Source organism: Odocoileus virginianus, chromosome 2 (assembly GCF_023699985.2).
Source record: "Odocoileus virginianus isolate 20LAN1187 ecotype Illinois chromosome 2, Ovbor_1.2, whole genome shotgun sequence".
NCBI lineage: Eukaryota > Metazoa > Chordata > Mammalia > Artiodactyla > Cervidae > Odocoileus > Odocoileus virginianus.
Genome location: NC_069675.1, coordinates 27,241,035 through 27,264,595, shown reverse-complemented (window position 1 = coordinate 27,264,595; position 23,561 = coordinate 27,241,035). Strand labels below are relative to the sequence as shown.

Below are 23,561 nucleotides of genomic sequence, written 5' to 3'. Positions count from 1 at the left end.
CTACATTACCAAGAGATTGAATGACTTTGGACAAGTCACACCACCTCCCTGACTTTCAGTTTATTCATCTATCAAAGATGGAGCCGGAATAGCTGACCTTCAAGTTCACTCACACCTCTGAAGTTCTATTATATAGTCAGCCCCTCTTCCGTAATTCCCACATATAACACAACCAAACAGCACATCAGTGTGAATTCATGTGACTTCAGATAGTCATTCTATGCCCCTCAGGATGGGGTGGGTCCACGCCCTCCCCTCAGGTCTCATGGCTCACCAAGATTTCCTTTGTGTTTTGAGAAGCAGGCCTTTAGAAATCCTTTAGACCCACAGACCCTTCTGGTGTCCTGCCCACCCAAACCTTCAGACATCCTGTTCCCAATCTGTGTTCCACTCTCCTATGACCTCTCACTCTGGCCAACTCCTACTGACTCTCAGGGGCCCTCCTGGAAGAGATCACTACCCCCAGAAAACCTTCCTTGATTTTCTTCATCCAGCCAAGGTGTCTCTGCCATGTAGTTTCTGGCACTCTATCCTTTCCTGATCACCATCCTTATCAGTTTTTAAAAATTGTTGTTGTCCATTTTATTGTCTGGCATCCCAAGCCAAACTTAAGGGCCAGGAGGGCAGAGAATGTATGTCTTTTTCTTTTCATGGTATCTGCATGAATACACCAATACAACTCCTGATACACTAAGGAGGCGTCACAATCACTGTTGACTGAATAAATGAGTAGGACACAGTTCTCTTAACAACACAGCGGTACTCTTCAAGAAAAGGTACAAACTCAAACCAAAATCCCTTTTGGAAGAATGCTTTTGCATCAGCAGATTTCCAACAATGGAGTAAATTTCATCTGAGAGATCCCCCATTTCAGAGAGGGTTTGGAGTCATAGGGTGTGAGATGTTCAATCTTGATATGCCCGTGACTTTCTAAGCAAACAGCCCTGATTCTCAGACTGAACTCCTACCCATATAGCGGTTACAGCCTCTGGAGCTACTTGTTTTAAAGGGGGGGGGAACTGTGGATACATTAGAGGGTAGATCCACAGATCGCCATCTGATACTCAGAGTGCAAAGCACAGGATTACCTGTGTATGAAGTCTCATGTTCTAGGACCTCTAACCTCTCCAGCAGGTGAGACACTCTTGCTACTGAAATTCAGTTACCTCTGGAGACTCACTGAGGTAATCTGTAGATGCCATTTTTAGAGATTTATTTTCAGAATCTGTTGGAATTCCCAGAACAACAACCTTAGGATCTAGGCTCATAGAGCCAGACCCTCCAAAGCAGCCACTGTGTAGGGAGCTGAGGTTCAGAGAGAAGCAGTGATTTGCCTGAGGTCACCCAACTGAGGCAAAGCTTTATTAGAGTTCTGGCCCAATTCCTGGCCTCATGTTCTTTCTACCGTAGCACTTCATTGACCAGACATTGTGAAAAACAAAAAGACCATGGAATGGGGCAGTGCACACAGAAAGGAAACCCAGGGAAATGTGGGTCTAGCAAGAGGTCCGTTAGAAAGTGCATCCTTGTGACCAAATATATTTAGAAAGTTGCCCCACCTCCCTGGAGGTGTTTTGCTTGATACATTTGAATAGGTTGAGCCATGAACTCATGGGCAATTGGGCTAAATCATAAGTTCAGCATAACCTGCAGAAACTCTGTAAGATCATTCAGTCAAGAAATAGTTTCAGTACAATGTGAGAAAAGCTAGAATATAATGGAACAGATGCAGTGTTAATGAGAGTAAAAAAGGACTAACTTTGCTTGAAAGGGCCAGGGGAAAATACACTGAAGCTGAATCTTAAAGGATGGGAAAGAGAAAAAAATAAAAAGTGAAGAAGAAAATCTGGTATTCTAGGAAAAGTTACAGTATTCCTAGGTAAAGAGGGGAGTCGATGTTTGGGATCTGGGTGATAAATGCACAGTATGTGTGGCTGTGTTGGTTAGGACACCTGCCAGGTTCAATCAGAGCTCCACAGGGGAATCTGGTGGGAGAAGAACTTGGGAAGACAGGATAGGTAGGAACAGAACTGTGTGCAAAGCCTGGAGAATGAGCTAGTGAAAGAGTCAGCTTGGGGATGGCTTCAGGTAAGAGGCAGAAGTGTTTGGGCATTATCAGACTCCTGAGCACTGCAGATTTCTGAGCAAGAAAATGCCCCAACTCCTTGTTTTATGACAATTAATCTGCAGGAATAGTGGGAGAAGAGAACCAGAAGCAAGGAGAGAGAAGATGGCAACAACCATCAGGATTAATCCATCAGCCTGTTACCACACAACCAAAATGAGAAGCAAAACTAATTAAATGTGGCCCCTAGTGCTTCCGAGGGCTGAAGAAACACGCCCCCCCCCCCCCAACCACCGGCCCCCAACCAGCTTGAGTCATCTTGGACTCATCCAGGGCCCATTGAGACCTTGGGACCCACGCAAATGTCTGCATAGACTCTACGTACCATGTGGCAGAGCTACCCATTGTTTGCTAAAACAATTCCCCCCACCTTTTTTGCAGTGCAAACATTAGCCAAAAGCATTGAAGAAACAAAATCATCAAACTAAGCCTAGGAGAATTCAAGTTCTACTGTTGAATACATTGATAATACATGTTCAAGGATGTCTACATTCTATAGACCACTGTATGGCCATAAAAGCTACAGATACTGAATTGTGCTTCATAAGACAGAACCCAGGTCCTCAAAGTAGCCTTTGTTTGGGAGACTCTAACCTGGCAAGATGTTTTCATCAGTTTACCAGCCAGCAAGATACAAGGTGAAACTTACTGACTGTCTGCTCAACCACTTGTGAAACAGAATAACAATGCCAATACCAACAGCAAGCACTCAGTGCTTACACCGTAACCAGCACAATCACACAATCATAATGACTTTACACCTATTAACATGCATTTGATTCTCACAGTCTCTCTTTGTGGGAGGTAATATCTGCATTTTACAGATGAAGAAACTGAGAGTTAGAGAAGTCAGCTGCCTAAATCACGTATCTAATAAGCAATGGAGACAGAATTTGAGCGAGGAGTCCTTAACCACTACATTGGGTCCTCAGCTCCGTGGTGAGTATCGTGAGAGACACAAAAGTAGCTGATAGCTCCTTGATCATTTTCTCTCACACACCACTATGCTGAAACACTCAGACGCATTTCATCAGGAATTTCCTTCTGGTTCCAAACTTCCTGTTTGCTCAAACGTCCAATGTCAATGGAGTCAGAATTCTACTTCTGATCTGGTCAGCAATAACGTGGCTTCCTCAGAGGAATGTAAACTTGGCTTTTGTCCCAACCAGTTCTGTCTCCATTCACTTTTCCTCTCCCCTTTATCATATCATAATGACTTCACCCCACATGGTCATCAGCAGGTGACATTGTATGAAAGGAGTTCGGGGTGAAGACAGTCCCATCTCTAAGTAAACACAGACCCGCCCTGAAAACTCCACAATAATACTTAATATTCCTTCATCAGAAGGACAAGCCCTTCAATTATACAACATGGTAGAGGGATGAAATAAGTCTCATTACCAAGATGCACATTTTTGAAGTCAGCCTTTTTTGCTGAAGCAGATCATGTAAGGAACAGGGGGTGGGTGTAGGAGCTCATGAAGATGCTAGGTGCCAAGGGAGCCCATCAAGGAGGCTGAGGTGCAGAAATTACTCTGTAGCATTCCAGTGCAGGCATGCCTCAGGTGCTCCAGCTCCCACTGGTCACTGCCTCATGCATTTCTTAGCGCTCATTCATCCTGCCCTATGGTCCCAAGGTGCTCGCAGTACTGAAATAATGCCAAGAAAAGGCTCCTTCCCTGAAACACTGCCTGACTCTGAGACCTAAGCCCTGTCCTAGTTGGGCTGTTAGCTGGTCTCTGCACAGGGGTAAAGCCTCACACGTCCACCACCCTGGTGACAGGGTGTCATCACTGCCGGGATACTGGCACCTTCCCATGCCTCACTGGGCCCCAGACAACCTACAGAGTCCTTTCTAGATCTATCAACTTATTTAAAGCTTTCAATTTATGCCAGAACCTCAGGCCTGGCCATCTTATTTTGATATTTATTAGGATCTCCATTTTTATCAGCTCCACATTTTACAGGAAACTGTGGGCATTTGCCCAGGGCTACACGGAGATTAGTCCTGGGTGTTCATTGGAAGGACTGATGTTGAAGCTGAAACTCCAATACTTTGGCTACCTGATGCAAAGAGCTGACTCATTTGAAAAGACCCTGATGCTGGGAAAGATTGAGGGCAGGAGGAGAAGGGGATGACAGAGGATGGGATGGTTGGATGGCATCACTGACTCGATGGACATGGGTTTGTGTGAACTCTGGGAGTTGGTGATGGACAGGGAGGCCTGGTGTGCTGCGGTTCATGGGGTCACAAAGAGTGGGAAACGACTGAGCAACTGAACTGAACTGACCACGGTTAGTAAGTGCCAATGCTGGGACTGCACCCTGCGTTCTCTGTATTGGTTTGCTAGGGCTGCCAGAGCCCAGCACACACTCTGTCGGGAACGACAGAAACATATTTCTTCCAGTTCTGGAGGCCCCAGATTGAGGACTGGTTTCTTCTGAGATCTCTCTTCAGCCTATAAATGGATTTTCCCCTAGGGTCTTCATGGTCTCCCTCTGTACATTTCCGGGTCCTAATCTTATTAAAACACTGGTCATACTGGATTAGGGGTCACCCTTATGACCTTATTTGACCTTTTACCTCTTTAAAGACCCTATCTCCAAGTACAGCCACATTCTGAGGTACTAGGAATTAGGACTTCAACACATGAATTTGGAGGGGACACAGTTCAGTCCATAACACCCTCTGACTCCATAACTCTTCACTCTTCCATTCATCCAACCAATATTTACAGAGCTTCCTAGGTGCCAAGGACTGTGCTCAGCACTTCTGAAAAAATGTTTTCTGATGTAATTCTCCAAACAGTCCAGGGAAGTTTTCATTCCAATTCCCATGCTACAGTGAGGAAGCTACACTTCAAACAGTTTAAGTATTCTGCTCAGGAAAACACAACAAAGATGCAGCATACGTGGGATCCAGTCCCAGTTCTCTGACTCCAACTCAGCACTGTCTCCAACACACAACTTTGCTTCCCACGCGAAGCAGCAATGGGACAGGGTGACCGGGCAGTAGGGGCAGCAGCGTGGGATCTGGCAGGATCTCCTTCTTTGGAAATATCATAAATCCCATGAATAATAGCTGTGTCTACCACACAGGGTTACTGTGTGATGATTAAATGAGTAAACGGGTGCAAAGTGCTCAGAATAGAGTCTGGCTGGTAACGAAGCCTAAAATGAGTGTCTTGCTAGCGTTGCTGTTGTTGCTGCTGCTACTGCTGCGGTAGTTATTATTTCTGTTATTATTTTTGACTTCTAGATAAATAGGTAGCTCCAATGCTCACAAATTATTTTTTCTCCTTCCCCAAATTACACACAAAAGCCTAAACACACAAAGATGGGGGAAACAACAGAAGAAAGAACAGCAATGCAATTTTGGAAGCAGGAAAGCAAAGGGGTGAGTGGGAATGACTCAGTAGACCTGATAAAGAGCTGCATCCCGAGCCAGCAATGGGATGAGTAAAGGACAACCAAATTTATGCTGTAGAATCTCCTGTTTCCTGCTCTAACAAAGCTCAGGAATTTACAGTAACCGTTAGTCTGGAGATGAGGGTGATGTAGATAAAGATATGGTTGAAAAGCAACTATAAACTCACATTCTCTTCTTACTCTGCACACCCCCTTCTCCGCCTCAGAGACTTACTCTCTGGAGAAGAGAAACAGAAAGTCTCAAGGACCAGGGTGGAATCAGGGAGAGGGCAGGCACCAGGGTACAGAACTAAAAATAGGGCAATTGGACGGATATATGTATTTGGGGAGCTGGGCCCTCCAATGGTCTTCTTTCATTTGGCTCATCTGGCTGCCAAGCTCTGTCTCTTCAGGCAGGACTCTGGAAGAGTCTTCCCAAGGTAAACTGAGGCCTCCAAGAGAAAAAACTCTAAAAATACTGATAGTCAAAAGTTCCCCAAATAAGTGGCAAGTCAGATGATTCATTGTAGTGATGCCCAAGTTGACTACTCCAGAATCTGAATGATAGTTCCATAAAGAAATAAGACATTTTCTTTAACTGAAGGACATGATTTTCCAAGTTAAAAAGGTTTACCCAGGGCCTAGTACAATGCATGAAAACAGGTCTATGACACATCATTAACAAGTAATTAAACAAGATTTCAGAATAAAGAAATAGGTCCATAAGAAGGATCAAGAATAAAACAGTAGACTTCTTAATAGCGGCACTAGGAGCTGAAAGGAAATGGAATATCACCTTCACATTTTGAGTGAAAACAGTTTTCAGTCTAGAACTCTATACCTAGACAAACTCTTTATCAAAGTTTGAGAGTATGATAAAGATGGTTTTAGGTAAAGAAAGAAGGTCTCAAAAATTTACTTCCCATACTTTTTCTTGGAAGGTACACCTCCACCTCAAGAAAGTGTATCAAGGAAGAGACAATGTGACTTAAGAGAGGAGTTCTCACATGGGAGAGGCAAAGACACCTAGACAATAGTGAAGGGAGATCCCAGAATGACAGCTCTGCAGCAGGGACTGAGGACAGGTGTCAGGACTGGAGCAGTTTAGAAGGCTCAGGAGAAGTGTATCCAAGAATATTGATAGAATGATTGTTGCACCTCACCATCTTGAAGGGAGATGTGGACAAGAGAGCATCTGTATTAACTCCAGGGAAAACAAACAAAGAAAATGTATTGAAAAGGAAAAGCAATTACTGCTTTTCACAGTCATAATAATGTATACAATGTACATTCATGTAACCAAAATTACAGTAATCTCTGTTGAGAAGATGGGAGGTTTGGAAGGTTATGTGGATGTGATGGGGTGGAGGGCAGGTAGTAGGTAGGGCAGAGAACTAAATTCTCCCTTGCCTAGTGGAAAGTCACTAGACAATGCCTAAAATAAAATTCAAAAAATAACATTAAACCATGCTATTTAGTACAATGAGGTTTCACTTCATATTGCTAAAACAGCCATCAATAAAAAGTCTACAAATAATGAATGCTAGAAATGATGTGGAGAAAAGGGAACCCTCCTACGCTGTTGGTAGGAATGCAAATTGGTGCATTCCTGGAAAACTATACAGTCAGTTCAGTTGTTCATTCATGTCCGACTCTGTGACACCACGGACTGCAGCATGCCAGCCTTCCCTGTCCATCACCAATTCCTAAAGCCTGCTCAAACTCATGTCCATCGAGTTGGTGATGCCATCCAACCATCTCATCCTCTGTCATCCCCTTCTACTCCTGCCTTCAATCTTTCCCAGCATCAGGGTCTTTTCCAGTGAGTCAATTCTTTGCATCAGGTGGCCAAAGTATTGTAGTTTCAGGGTCAGCATCAGTCCTTCCAATGAATATTCAGGACTGATATCCTTTAGGATTGACTGGTTGGTTCTCTTTGCAGTCCAAGGGACTCTCAAGAGTCTTCTGCAACACCATACTTCAAAAGCATCAATTCTTTGGCACTCAGCTTTCTTTAGAGTCCAAGTCTCACATCCATACATGACTAATGGAAAAACCATAGCTTTGACTAGAAGGACCTCTGTCAGCAAGGTAATGTCTTTGCTTTTTAATATGCTATCTAGGTTGGTCATAACTTTTCTTCCAAGGAGCAAGTGTCTTTTAATTTCATGGCTGCAGTCACCATCTGCAGTGATTTTGGATTCCTCCCAAAATAAAGTCTCTCACTGTTTTCATTGTTTCCTCATCTATTTGCTATGAAGTGATGGGACCAGGTGCCATGATCTTAGGTTTTTGAATATTGAGTTTTAAGCCAACTTTTTCACTCTCCTCTTTCATTTTCCTCAAGAGGTTCTTTAGTTCTTCTTCGCTTTCTGACATAAGGGTGGTATCATTTGTGTATCTGAAGTTATTGATATTTCTCCTGGCAATCTTGATTCCAGCTTGTGCCTCATCCAGCCTGGCATTTTACATAATATACTGTGCATGTAAGTTAAATAAGCAGGGTGACAATATACAGCTTTGACGTACTCCTTTCCTGATTTCGAACCAGTCTGTTGTTCCATGTCCATTTCTAACTGTTGCTTCTTGACCTGCATATACATTTCTCAGGAGGCAGGTCAGATGGTCTGCTATTCCTATCTCTTGAAGAATTTTCCACAGTCTGTTGTGATCCACACACTCAAAGGCTTTGGTGTAGTCAATAAAGCAGAAGTAGATGTTTTTCTGGAATTTTCTTGCTTTTTTGATGACCCAACAGATGTTGGCAATTTGACCTCTGGTTCCTCTGCCTTTTCTAAATCCAGCTTGAACATTTGGAAGTTCATGGTTCATGTACTATTGAAGCCTGGCTTGGAGAATTCTGAGCATCACTTTGCTAGTGTGTGAGATGAGTGCAATTGTGCAGTAGTTTGAGCATTCTTTGGCATTGCCTTTCTTTGGGATTGGAATGAAAACTGACCTTTTCCAGTCCTGTGGCCACTGCTGAGTTTTCCAAATTTGCTGGCATATTGAGGGCAGCACTTTCACAGCATCGTCTTTTCAGATTTAAAATAGCTCAACTGGAATTCCATCACCTCCACTAGCTTTGTTCGTAGTGATGCTTCCTAAGGCCCACTTGACTATGCATTTCAGGATGTATGGCTCTAGGTGAGTGATCACACCATCTTGGTTATCTGGGTCATGAAGATCTTTTTTGTATAGTTCTCTGTGTATTCTTGCTACCTCTTCTTAATATCTTCTGCTTCTGTTAGGTCCATACCACTTCTGTCTTTTATTGTGCCCATCTTTCCATGAAATGACTCACTAGAAAAGACCTTGATGCTGGGAAAGATTGAAGGCAGGAGGATAAGGGAACAACAGAGGATAAGAAGGTTGGATGGCATCACTGACTTGATGGACATGAGTTTGAGTAGCTCTGGGAGTTGGTGATGGACAGGGAAGCCTGGTATGCTGCAGTCCATGCGGTTACAAAGAGTTGGACATGACAGAGTGACTAAACTGGAACTTGCATGAAATATTCCCTTGGTATCTCCAGTTTCTTGAAGATATCTCTAGTCTTTCCTATTCTATTGTTTTCCTCTCTTTCTTTGCACTGATCACTGAGGCAGGCTTTCTTATCTCTCCTTGCTATTCTTTGGGCAAGAATCCCTTAGATACTACTGTGGACAGGAGTCCCTTAGAAGAAATGGAATAGCCCTCATAGTCAACAAAAGAGTCTGAAATGTAGTACTTGGGTGCAATCTCAAAAATGACAGAATGATATCTGTTTGTTTCCAAGGCAAACCATTCAATATCAGAGTAATCCAAGTCTATGCCTTGACCAGTAATGCTGAAAGCTGAAGTTGAATGGTTCTATGAAGACCTACAAGACCTTCTAGAACTAACATCCAAAAAAGATGTCCTTCTCATCATAGGGGACTGGAATGCAAAGGTAGGAAGTCAAGAGATACCTGGAGTAACAGGCAAATTGGCCTTGGAATACAAAATGAAGCAGGGCAAAAGCTAACAGAGTTTTGCCAAGAGAATGCACTGGTCATAGCAAACACCTTCTTCCAACAACACAAGAGATGACTCTACTCATGGATATGACCAAATTGTCAATACCAAAATCAGATTGATTATATTCTTTGCAGCCAAAGATGGAGAAGCTCTATATAGTCAGCAAAAACAAGACTGGAAGCTGACTGTGGCTCAGATCATGAACTTATTTCCAAATTCAGACTTAAACTGAAGAAAGTAGGGAAAAACCACTGGACAATTCAGGTATGACCTAAATCCCTTATGATTATACAGTGGAAGTGAGAAATAGATTCAAGGGATTAGATCTGATAGACAGAGTGCCTGAAAAGAACTATGGATGGAGGTTTATGATATTGTACAGGAGGCAGTGATCAAGACCATCCCCAAGAAAAACAAATGCAAAAAGGCAAAATGGTTGTCTGAGGAGGCCTTACAAATAGGTGAGAAAAGAAGAAAAACTAAAGGCAAAGGAGAAAAGGAAAGATATACCCATTTGAATGCAGAGTTCCAAAGAATAGCAAGGAGAAATAAGAAAGCCTTCCTCAGTGATCAATGCAAAGAAATAGAGGAAAACTGTACAGAGGTTCAGTTCTGAAAACTGTACAGAGGTTCATATGGTAACTCTAAAATAGACTTACCATATGCTCTAACAATCCCACTCTTGGGCACATGTATGAAGAAAAGTCTAATTCAAAAAGATACATAAACTCCAATGTTCATAGCAACACAATTTATAATAGCCAAGGCATGGAAGCAACTTAAATTCCATCAACAGATGAATAGATAAAGACCACGTGGTACATGTCACACACACACACACACATACACACACACACACACACTAGAATATTACTCGGTCTTAAAAAAGAATGAAATCATGCCATTTGCAGCAACATGGATGGCCTAGAGATTATCAGACTAAGTGAAGTAAGACAGACAGAGAAAGACAAATATCATATGACATCACTTATATGTGAAATCTAAATTATGATACAAATGAAATCATTGACAAAACAGAAGTAGCCTCACAGGCAGAAAACAAACTTATGGGTACCCAAGAGGAAAGGGGTTGAAGACAGGACAAATCAGGAGCTTGGGATTAGCAGATACAAACTATTATATTTAAAATATATAAACAACAAGGTCCTACTGTAAAGCACAGGGAAGTATATTTAATATCCTGTAATAAAGCATGATAGAAAAGAATATGGAAAAGACCAAATATATATATTTGGTCACTTTGAATCACTTTGCATATACCAGAATCCAATCAGCTATAAGAAAGAAAAAAACCCTTTTATTTAGAAATACTAGAAGGGTAAGGTAAAAGAATTGCAAGCGGGTATCTTTGTGGAAGGGGAAACTGTTGGAGAGGAAGGGCAGAAAACAGATTTTCATTTCTTTTTCTTTTTTCCATTTATTTGTATTAGTTGGAGGCTGGAGAGGGTGCGGAGAAAAGGGAACCCTCTTACACTGTTGGTGGGAATGCAAACTAGTACAGCCACTATGGAGAACAGTGTGGAGATTCCTTAAAAAACTGGAAATAGAACTGCCATATGACCCAGCAATCCCACTCCTGGGCATACACACCGAGGAAACCAGATCTGAAAGAGACATGTGTACCCCAATGTTCATTGCAGATTTTCATTTCTTTAAGCACCTGGTAGAGCTATTTGAATCTTTATGTATATCTCTGATTAAAATAACACCTAAGCTTTATAACACCTCACTGTGTAAACCTGAGTAAGTTACTGCCTGGTTTCAGTTTCCAAGTTCTGTATCTATAAGATGGAGTTGGATGAGAGCCTCTGAGGTCCCCTCTGATCTAACATTCACACCACGACTCCTGCCATGGGAACTGATATCATCTCATTACATACTCAACCCTTAGATCCTTAGGAGTTTTACACTAAAGCATTAAAGTATCATCTTCTACAATGGGTGGGAGAATGTTGACAGCTGAGAACAGGGCTCAATGGGGACAAAGGTCCCCACAAGATTTTCCAAGGGCCAGGTCTCAGAAAACTGAGTAGGAAAGAAGAAGTGATCTCCCCAATCCCCAATAATGTTTTCTATGAACATTGGCTACATTGGAAACATACTGAAAGAAGATGAGACTCTAAATATTAGACCTTCCAATTATTAACATAGCCTTTAACCAGAGACCTTCATGTCAGGAAACACCTACCTGTGGCCATGGCAGGAAAAGTTTCCAAGGATCAAGGCAGGCTATCATTCCCCAAATTAGGCTCACAATCTTCCCCACAGACCACCAGGAAGGCAAGACTACAGAGCACATCACCACTCTGTATGCATTTCCTGGGTAGGCCAGACGTGGAGAGCATAGTCAGAGACCTCTGTCTCCAGCTCTTTCTATGGAAATCCTTCCCAAGTTCCTCCTTTGGGCTTCATCCCCCAGGCCTGGAGAGGACTAGACATTTCACTTTCAGGGTTATCTGAGTCTGAATTAAATCTTTGTTTCCTGCTCTTAATTCTTCACTGACTTTTATAAACATCATCATCAACACGAAAACCTTTTCTAAGCACCTCTTGAGTAGAGTGACCTAGACAGGGCCAAAGCAGAAACGCCCTTTTCTCTCCTGTCCGCTATGGCCTCTCAGTTCTAGCATCAGGCATAGATCAACTCTTGGGGGGTGATGGTGATGACTCACTGAGGATTGACAATCTTGGAGAATTAAAGGAGCAGGAGAGCTTTATAACTTACAACTTCCTCTCCTGCTGGTTAAAGACCAAATTTTAGTGCTCAATGTGACAAAAGTTAATCATCAATGATACCTGACATAAATACCTCATCATTTCCCCTCTTTTCATATCCTTCACTTTTACCTGTATAGTTCAACTTGTCATGACCACACTCAACTACCTTAGAGAGGAGACAAGGCAGGTATTATCTGAACCTCACATGGAAGCCACTCATAAAGAGATCCAATCACTTGCTCAAGATTTTTTGAAGGATTCTCTAGCAACTCTTCATCTGTTTTGCCCTGGCTGGTTATGAGTTTGGTGAAGAGAAAACTGATTTTACTTTTCTGTTTAAATTTTGATTTTTCCTATGACTATTACTTCTGTAATATAAAAGCATGGGAATTTAGTTTTATCAAAACAAAGGAAAGAATTCATTCTTCTAGTGTTAAGACACTTGGCCAGAGGGGCAGAAGCCATGTTCTTTACCACCCTCTGCTTCTTCCACTATGACTGTGGAAGAAGATGCCTTTCTGTCTGCCAAGCCTCTGGTTCTCTTCCCAGGGCCCCCACTGCCCTCTGTGTCTGAGGCAGATCCCATCCTCTCGCTTCCTTGTCTCATGGACAGATGAGTATCCTGAGACTCAGCTGCTGTCCTGAGCAGCTCAGAGGAAAACAGATAAGTTCTGAGCATGGTGCACAGTAGGAGAAAGTTCCCTACATCAAATTTCAGAAGAATATCTGCCCCTCAAAACTTCCCCCATCATGATGTGTGTGAAGGCATAAGGGAGGAGAAGAAATGTTTAAAAGGCATAGTTAGGAAGTGTGGACCCAGAGTGAGCTAACATCTGCTCCCACTCCAGCACACAGAGAATTCCTAGGAATGCTGAGCAGAGGAAACAGAAACAGTGCCCTGTGCCACCCACGTGGGGAACCTGACCAGAGAGACCCAGAGGAGAGTAGCCTGCTTGTCAGCCTGGACTCACCTTCTAGTGTGAGCCCTTGGCCAGAGGGACAACTTCTTCTCTTAGTTCCGGAACCCTGGCCAATTAGCCACTAATTAGTTTGTGTATAACCTCCAGCAGGAAGGCTGGAAAATTCTATCTCAACTTTGGCAATGAGGTTCCTCCTGCAACATTTAGTCTTGCCAACCTCCCAGATAAACCCTCGCACCACTCAAAATATGGTTGCCATCTGGGCTTCACACGCGAACAGGCAGAGACATGTATCATACGACCCTTGTGCCGGCAGCTTCAAACAAAGGCGCATGGGAAAGAGAGATCACATGGTCCTAATTCATCTATGAAATGAGAAACATGCAGGAATGGGGCAATTCAGGGTCAAGGAAGAAAAACTGTGTTCCAACAGATGCTTCCAACACAGACTTTCAAAAGTGAACAGGTATGAGGTAGCAGATAGTGACTGCAGCCATGAAATTAAAAGATGTTTACTCCTTGGAAGGAAAGTTATGACCAACCTAGATAGCATATTAAAAAGCAGAGACATTACTTTGCCAACAAAGGTCTGTCTAGTCAAGGCTACGGTTTTTCCAGAAGTCATGTATGGATATGAGAGTTGGACTATAAAGAAAGCTGAGTCCTGAAGAATTGATGCTTTTGAACTGTGGTGTTGGAGAAAACTCTTGAGAGTCCCTTGGACTGCAAGGAGATCCAAACAGTCCATCCTAAAGGAGATCAGTCCTGAGTGTTCCTTGGAAGGACTAACGTTGAAGCTGAAACTCCAATACTTTGGCCACCTCATGCGAAGAGCTGACTCATTTTAAAAGACCCTGATGCTGGGAAAGATTGAAGGTGGGAGGAGAAAGGGACGACAGAGGATGAGATGGTTGGATGGCATCACTGACTCAATGGACATGAGTTTGGGTAAATTCTGGAAGTTGGTGATGGACAGGGAGGCCTGGCGTGCTGCAGTCCATGGAGTTGCAAAGAGTTGGACATGATTGAGGGACTGAACTGGACTGAACTGATGAGGTAGCAACCCAGCTGGACTGCAGGGTTCTGGAGCATTAGAGATGAAAACAAGTATTTAGTGAATGCTTACTACAAGCAGAGCAGCATAACAACCTAGGCCGGCTAGGTAAGCACGCCTGCATGGAGTTTTCAATCACAGAATAGGTATCTCAAGTAAAAATACAAGGCTGACAAAGGGAACCAGCTTGAACCAGAGAGATGCTGTCGCCCAAGGGAGGCATGATCCCCATGACAGGCTGAGTGGTCAGGGTAGCCTCCCAGAACAGGGGCATCTTACACAGTCGTGAAAGCAGAACAGAAATTTTCTGCACCTGTGGTCCCCAAGTCACCTGAGGAATTCTTTAAGAAAGTACAGATTCCTGAATCCCACACCAGACCTAATGAATCAAAGACTCTAGGAATGTTACCCTGGAATTGCTATTCTTTAAGAAAAAAATTATGATTATTACGGCAAATTTAAAACATTCACAAAAGCAGACATAATAGTGAACCCCCGTGTACCCAACATCCAGTCTCAGCAATCATCAACTCATGGCCATTCTTTCCCCATCTATATCCTGATCTAGTCCCCTCATCTAGTATTCTGGAATCTACCTTTTTTTGTTGTTGTTAAACCAGGGACTCTTAGACAGTCAGAACATAGATGTGACCTAGGAGCTCCTCACTGAGCAAGATACAGATTGGGAACAAGGGAATTGTAGGGACAGTGGAGACAAAGACTTGGAGAAATGAAAGAGAAAGGCATTTGGGGGAGAATGGTCTCATCTGGAGGGTATAGAGGGTGGGCTACACAGTTGGGGGAATAGTGATAAGGATTATAAGATCGTTGGGGGCCACCAGGGCCCTTTTAGCATGCATGGTGTCTTTGTGAGAAACAAAAAAAGGGGTCTCCTCTAGGTAGAGAAAGCATCTCTTCCTCGGGCTGAAGCCAGATGCACTAGCAGAACAGACCTGGATGCCAGCTCCCACTCACCTCCCGGGCCCCTCCCTCCCGTGCCATGCCCAAGTCACACAGCCATGCACAGCAGCCCCAGGGCCAGGGCTGATGGATTCTGATGGCCAGCAAAAGGGGCTGTGCTTTATCTAGTGAAGGTAGAAGGATGCTAAGAAGGGCACCATGTGACCATCCGCCTGTACTTTGAAAGAACACTGGACTGCAATGGAGAGGTAGGTAGACAAGATAGGAGGGAGAAAAGCAAGAGGCAGTGAGTGACTCAGGTCAGTAAACTCTTGCAAACCACCTGAGAAAGCAAGTAGAAAGCCTTGGAGATCATCTTGAGAGAGTAGTCTTGTGCAGGGATCTGGAGAGAACTGGGGGCTGGAGACAGTGATATGGGAGTCTTGGGCACACAGGTGTCATTTGGAGACAGGCAACTGCTGAAATTGCTCAGGAAGAGTATTTAGGGATGAAGGCCTTGGGAAAAACCAGTATTTAGAGGATGGGGGTTGGAGGGGAGAAGGACCAGGCCATGTTATATAGAGATTAAGGAGAAATGGCCAGGGAAGTGGAAAGGAGAGAAAGAGAGGGGACAAGTATGGCTCACAAAAGTCACTAGAACAAAAGTGTTCACAGGTGAGGTGAGAGGCAAGCATTCATCTAGGGGAGCAGAAAGGAAAAGAAACTAGAAATGTAAGGAAAAGTCAAGTTTCGGAGTACCAGGAATGACTAGTAAGGAGTATGGGCTTGGACTTGACAGGCCCATAACAAGTGTCATGATGTACAGCAGGAGCCTACTGATCAGTTACACTTCCTAAGTCTGTCACTTACTGAACATGGCCTCGGACAAATTATTGGGTTGGCCAAAAAGATTGTTCGGGTTTTCTGTAAGATGTTATGGAAAAACTGGAACAAACCTTTTGACCCACCCACTATTTAAGGGGAATCTCTGAATCTCTGCTGGTAAACTGTGGGAGATTATACCCACTCTGACAGGGAGTGGATAGGGAGGATATCTCAGTGAATGACAATTCTTCTAGTCACTGGCTCCTAAGAGTGCACTGCATTGTAATATGGGTGATATTTTCACATATCTAACGCTAGTATCTCTAACTAGTCGGCAAGCTGCTTTGGAGGCAGAGATTAGGAATTTAAACTGAAGCCAAAGGTCATTTCTCGATCATTTAGTATGTGCAAGATAATAAGAGGATGTAAAATAAGAAGGTCGATGGGTTAATAAAGCAGCAGCCACGGTCCTAAGGGAGAAGGTGTGACATTCCCAAATTGCAAATAAAGTGGTGGATGGAGAGACTCGCTCTGTCTGGTGGGACCAGTTTTCCAGCAGGCAGGCAGTATTGCATGAGGCTTCTGGGCTGGAAAGAGGACGACAGAAGAACAAGAAAGTAGGGAATTGTCAGATGAGCTTGACGCAAGCTAACAACCTTGGGTTCCCAGGTGGCACTAATGGTAAAGGACCTGCCTGCCAATGCAGGATGTATAAGAGATTCAGGTTCAATTCCTGGATCAGGAAGATCCCCTGGAGTAGGGCATGGCAACCCATTCCAGTATTCTTGCCTGGAGAATCCCATGGAGAGAGGAGCCTGACAGGCTGCAGCCCATAGCGTTGCACAGAGTTGGCCACGACTAAAGTGACTTAGCACATGTACATGCAAGAACCTTGGCAGATTCAAGAGATCATGGGAAGTGAGGTGTACTGGGCTTTAGTAGACCTAATCTAAGGTGACCCCCAATGTTTCACACTCTGGTATAATCCCATAACCCCTTCCCCTTGTGTATGATGGAGAAACTGTGACTTACCTCCAACCAAAACAATGTGGAAAGGGATGTGACACCACTCGCAATTATAAGACAGCATAGGGCAAGGGCCAAGGGATCTGCAGGCATAATTAAGGTCCCTAAATGATTCAACTTTGAGTTAAAAGGGAGATTAGCCTGGGTGGGCCCAATCTAATCAAATGATCCTTTTCAAAGAGGGTCCAGGCCTCCCTGAAGTTAGAGACTCAAAGCAGGAAAGGCTTTCACTCCTGCTGACCATGAGGAAGCCACATGTATTCTCAATTTGCAAGGAAATGAATTCTGCCCATAACATGTGAGCCTGGAAGAGGAGCTCAAACTTCAATAAGAAAGCAGCCTGGCTGACACCTTGATCACAGCAGAGAGACCCAGGTACGCTGTGCCTAGACTTCTGCCCTGTGGGAACTGTGAAATAATCAATGCTTTAAGTCACTGCATTTGTGGTAATTTGTTACGCAGTAACAGGAAACAAATATGTGGACTTGTGACGGGGAGGACCATAATAGGAGGCTATGGGCTTTGTTATGCAGGCCATAGGGAGCCACTGACTATTTTTGAGCAGAGGGACTTAAGGAAGCTGAGGGTTGGTTTCATAAACCCTTGGAGAACATTTTTTTTAGTTAGGGCATTGCTTCCTGAGTGGGGCCAGTGAAGTTCTGGTGAGGGATTAGTTTTGGGTTGAATCAAGCCAGCTATTCTTCAACCCAACTGAAGGAAAAAGGAGGACACAAAATCTAAGTAAAGAAATTGACAATCATTGAAAAAAACCTGAAGGAACTTTAGTGTCCTTGTTGCTAATTATAAACATTTACTCCTCCCAGAATTCCTGACCTCACAGAAGAGCCTGCGTAAGTAGTACTGCTCTCTTACTGGAAAATTTGTGTGTGTGTGTGTGTGTGTGTGTGTGTGTGTTCCATGTTTTCTTGGAAGGGGGACAAGGCAGTAACAAGGGACTGGATGATCTGCAGAGAGTCACTTCCTGTTAGATACTGTCTAGTTCCCCTCCCCTCTTCCCTCCTAGATCATAAACCCTGAGACCCCCCAAGGAACTCCTCCTTCTCTGATTCTATCTGCTGGAGACAACTAAGCCAAACAAACTCAGGAAGTGGCAAGAGGTTGGGAAGGGGAGGAAGTTCATGGCACAGAAGGAAAAAGTACAGAGAATGCCCTGATGTTCAAGGAAGAGGGTTGGGGTGGCAGGGGGGAGAGAAACGAAGGTCACTCCAAGGTTACTTGGCACTGGGCCTTTAAATGTCCTGCTTAAGTTTTCAATCAAAACTGGCACAAACAGTGGATCAGATCTCCCGGGGCTATTCAAATATTAACATTTACAGTGATAAACAGCCCCCAAAAAAGCCCTCTGTAAGCAAATTGAAACAAACAACTAATTTAAAGCGAGTTGCTAAGAGACCAGTTGGCTGGAAGCCAAAGTCAGTTCAAGCATCCGGAGAACTCTCTATTTTTTCACTTCTAGGGAAGAGAGGAGGTGAGGAGAGGTACCTGTAGATGACTCCATGGTGGTGGAGGAACATGAGAGCTGATGTAACCTCTGCAGCATAGAACCGGGAACGAGGCTCATCGAATTTTCGGGAGCGCTGAATCTGGAACATGAGGTCCCCACCATTCACATACTCCATGACAAAAAAGAGGCGGTCCTGAAGAGGGAGGAGAAAATGCCATTTAGTGAGTCCACTGCAGCTGCCCACACAGGCCAGCAAACATACAGTGAGTTCGAAGTAATGGAACTAGGACTTCAGCAGGGGCAGGGTGCACATGTGGGGGAATTCTAGTAGCACGTGTTCCAGAGAGAAGACAAGGAATCAGAGTATGAAGTGTTATTCTAAGACCTTTGTCTTACTTTCACAGGAACCAGCATGGTCTAGTGGGAGGAGTCCAAGATTCACAGAAAGAAGACCTGGATCTCTGTCTAATTTCTGTTACAACCTTGAAGTGTGACCTTGGACAAGTCTCTGTCCCTTTGGAGGCTCCAGTTACCTTTGTCTGTGTGGTAGGTTACAACACGGCTGCTCCAAAGATATCCCAGTCCTAATCCCTTAATGTGTAAATGTTACCTGAGATGGCAAAAAAGAACTTAACAGTTGTGATGAAGTTAAGGATCTTGAGTTGGGAAGATTATTTTGGAGCACCAGCATGGGCCTTAAATGTAGTCACAAATGTCCTTATAAGAGGGAGGTAGAGGGAGATTTGAGAAGGGAGGAGAAAGCGGTGTGACCAAGGAAGCAGAGACTGGAATGAAGTGGCCACAAGCCAAGGAAGGTGGTGCTGCCAGAAGCTGGAAGAGGCAGGGAAAGGTCTGTCCTAGAGCCTCTGGAGGGAGCATGGCTCCATCAGCACTTGGACTTTGGCTCAGTGACACTGGTCTCAGACGTCTGACCTCCAGAAATGTGAGAGGAGAGACTTCTGTTATTTTAAACCACCAAGTTTGTGGTGCTGCTAAGGCAGTCCTGGAACATAATACAAAACAACATGGACTAATGAGATGGTGAGAGCCCCTCCTGTGGAGGGGGCCACGTCTCACTTTGGAGGATGCTCCCTCTGGGATCTCCACCCTGGTGTGCTTACAAATGGATTTTGCCCTCAAGAATGGCCAAACCATAATCACATCTCATTGGGGGTGGTGCCTTCTTATCTGCACATCATGATGATGTGGGAAGAAGAGGGACTGAAATTCACTTTTTGTACAGTTTCTTGACTACTATTTCCTGAGCCTGTAGAGTATGGGGTGCTGTGCTGGGCAGGAGGCAAAAAGTTGTAAGCCATCACTGTCCTGAATGTTGGGGGTGGGGTTATAAGCCTTAAACATAGGGCTTATGATCCAGGGCCAGAGATGGGAAATGCGTAGAATGATGAAAACTAAATAGGACCAGAGGGCCTTAAAGATATTTGGTGCTAAAAGGATTAGGAGAAAGGGGAATTCTCTGAACTGGGGGTCCATGGAGGATTCTAGAAGGAGATAGGCCCTCCCTGAGAGGAGGAGAAGATAGGGAGAGGCACCAACAAATACCAGGACATAGGAACAGTGTGACAGTGCTTGGGGACTGGTAAACTGACCAGGTCAGCCATGGAGGAAGGTCCATGGAGCAAAGAGGAAGCAGTGAGGTTTGAGAGGCCGGGGGGTCAGAGTACATTCTTAACATATAGACAGTCTCAGCAAAGCTGCTAGGAGGGTGTCAGCATATTATCTTTGATTAAAATTAGTAGAATCATTTCAATTAAGACTGAGTAAAAATCACAATTAGCAAAGGCTAATAGAGTTTTGCCAAGAAAACTCACTGGTCATAGCAAACACCCTCTTCCAAAAACACAAGAGAAGACTATACACATGGACATCATCAGATGGTCAACACCGAAATCAGATTATAATAATTATTATATTCTTTGCAGCCAAAGATGGAGAAGCTCTATACAATCAGCAAAAACAAGACTGGGAACTGACTGTGGCTCAGATCATGAACTCCTTATTGCCAAATTCAAACTTAAATTGAAGAAAGTAGGGAAAACCACCAGACCATTCAGGTTTGACCTAAATCAAATCCCTTATGATTATACAGTGGAAGTGAAAAATAGATTCAAGGGATTAGATCTGATAGACAGAGTGCCTTAAGAACTACGGACAGAGGTTCATGACATTGTATAGGAGGCAGTGATCAAGACCATCCCCAAGAAAAATAAATGAAAAAAGGGAAAATGGTTGTCTGAGGAGGCATTACAAATAGCTATAAAAAGAAGAGAAGCGAAGGCAAAGGAGGAAAGGGAAGATACACCCATTTGAATGCAGAGTTCCAAAGATTAGCAAGGAGAGATTAAAAAAAAAAAAAAAAAAAAAAAAAAAAAAGCCTTCCTCGGTGATCAGTGCAAAGAAATAGAGGAAAACAACAGAATGGGAAAGACTAGAGATCCTTTCAAGAAAATTAGAGATACCAAGGGAACTTTTCATGCAAAGATGGGCACAATAAAGGACAGAAATGGTATGGACTTAACAGAAGCAGAAAATATTAAGAAGAAGCGGCAAGAATTCACAGCAGAACTATACAAAAAAGATCTTTATGACCCAGATAATCATGATGGTGTGATCACTCACCTAGAGCCATACATCCTGGAATGCATAGTCAAGTGGGCCTTAGGAAGCATCACTACGAACAAAGCTAGTGGAGGTGATGGAATTCCAGTTGAGCTATTTTAAATCTGAAAAGATGATGCTGTGAAAGTGCTGCCCTCAATATGCCAGCAAATTTGGAAAACTCAGAAGTGGCCACAGGACTGGAAAAGGTCAGTTTTCATTCCAATCCCAAAGAAAGGCAATGCCAAAGAATGCTCAAACTACAGCACAATTGCACTCATCTCACACACTAGCAAAGTGATGCTCAGAATTCTCCAAGCCAGGCTTCAACAGTACATGAACCGTGAACTTCCAGATTTCCAAGCTGGTTTTAGAAAAGGCAGAGGAACTAGAGGTCAAATTGCCAACATCTGTTGGGTCATCAAAAAAGCAAGAAAATTCCAGAAAAACATCTACTTCTGCTTTATTGACTACACCAAGGCCTTTGACTGTGTGGATCACAATAAACTGTGGAAACTTCTTCAAGAGATAGAAATAGCAGACCACCTGACCTGCCTCCTGAGAAATCTGTATGTAGGTTAAGAAGCAACAGTTAGAAATGGACAAGGAACAACAGACTGGTTCCAAATAGGAAAAGGAGTACATCAAGGCTGTATGTTGTCACCCTGCTTATTTAACTTAAATGTAGAGTACATCATGAGAAATGCTGGGCTGGATGAAGCACAAGACGGAATCAAGATTGCCGGGAGAAATATCAGTAACCTCAGATATGCAGATGACACCACTCTTATGGGAGAAAGCCAAGAGGAACTAAAGAGCCTCTTGAGGAAAGTGAAAGAGAAGAGTGAAAAAGTTGGCTTAAAGTTCAACATTCAGAAAACTAAGATCATGGCATCTGGTCCCATCACTTCATGGCAAATAGATGGGGAAGCAGTGGAAACAGCGACAGACTTTCTTTTGGGGGGCTCCAAAATCACTGCTGATGGTGACTACAGCCATGACATTATTAAAAGACACTTGCTCCTTGGAAGAAAAGTTGTGACCAACCTAGACAGCTTATTAAAAAGCAGACATTACTTTGCAACAAAGGTCCATCTAGTCAAAGCTATGGTTTTTCGAGTAGTCATGTATGGATGTGAGAGTTGGACTATAAAAAAAGCTGAGCATCGAAAAATTGATGCTTTTGAACTGTGGTATTGGAAAAGACTCTTGAGAGTCCCTTGGATTGCAAGGTGATCCAACGAGTCCATCCTAAAAGAAATCAGTCCTAAATATTCACTGGAAGGACAGATGCTGAGTTGAAACTCCAATACTTTGGCCAGCTGATGAGAAGAACTGACTCATTTGAAAAGACCCTGATGCTGGGAAAGATTGAAGGTGGGAGGATAAGGGGAAGACAGAGGATGACATGGTTGGATGGCATCACCAACTCAATGAGTTTGAGTAAACTCTGGGAGTGGGTGATGGACAGGGAGGCCTGGCGTGCTGCAGTCCATGGGGTCGCAAAGAGCCAGACATGACTAAGCAAGTGAACTGAACTGAACTGAAAAATCACAACAATATTTTATTCATGGAGCAGTCTTGACCACATATCTACTTTATAATTGGCATCTCTTTTAAACTAAGTCATCCTTTAGAATTGTTATAAATTCAGACTACCTTCTCTCCCCACCACAACCTCCAGAGTTATTCAAGCTTTACTGGTATTCACAAAGTACCTAAGATCTAGCTTCCATTTGTATTGACCTTCCCCTTCAAAGCCTGCCTTGTTTTCTCTCCCAGGTCCAACTGGATTCTCAGAAGTGTTCAGAAGCCAACCATTCATTCGATCATCTATTCCCCATTCAAATCCTTATTTCAAATGATCAGGTCAATGCCAACCCAATGAAACCAGAATTTCTGAGGGTAGACTCTGGCAGTATTAGTTCTCAAAGCTCCTCATGTGATTACAGTGGGCAGCCAGGGTTAAGAAACACTCTCCCATCTGGTTGCTGCCAAAGTGAGATATATGGATCATATGTTATTAGGGTTTTCCTCTTTTTCAAGGGTCTCCCAAGAACAAGGTTCTCAACCTTGTGCATCAGAATCTCACAGAGGTTTGTTAGAACATGGATTCCTCCTCTGCTCCTTCTGCCCCACAGAGTTTCTGATTCAGAAGGTCTCGGTTGGAGCCTGAGAATCTGCATCTCTTAGTTCCCAGGTGATGTTAGGCTGCTGGCCCGGAGCTCCCACTTTGAGAACTAATGCCCTAGAGCACTTGGAGCAAGGCTTTCCCATGGCAAATATAGCCTTGTCATGCATTCAACACTGCCCTAATCTAGCTGAACCATCATCAGAAACAGTTGCTGCAATACCAGTTCCTGGTCACCAACTTGGACTTGGGCTTTAGCAACCATGGAACATTTTATTGCCTTTGCTAGAAAGAATCCAAATTTCTAAATCTCCCCTCCCCACCCTGCCTCCCTGGCTGCTTTTTATTCC

At 43.6% G+C, this 23,561-nt stretch overlaps 1 protein-coding gene across 3 annotated transcripts in view; it reads right to left on the bottom strand.

The window, feature by feature from the left end:
• Positions 1-23,561, bottom strand: part of PRKCE (protein kinase C epsilon) — a 534,046-nt gene that overhangs the window by 73,992 nt on the left and 436,493 nt on the right. For all 3 annotated transcript variants that reach the window (XM_070477675.1, XM_070477668.1, XM_070477678.1), the window contains one exon: positions 18,500-18,654. In XM_070477675.1, coding sequence (XP_070333776.1) covers positions 18,500-18,654 — 155 coding nt within the window. The remainder of the gene's footprint in view (positions 1-18,499; positions 18,655-23,561) is intronic.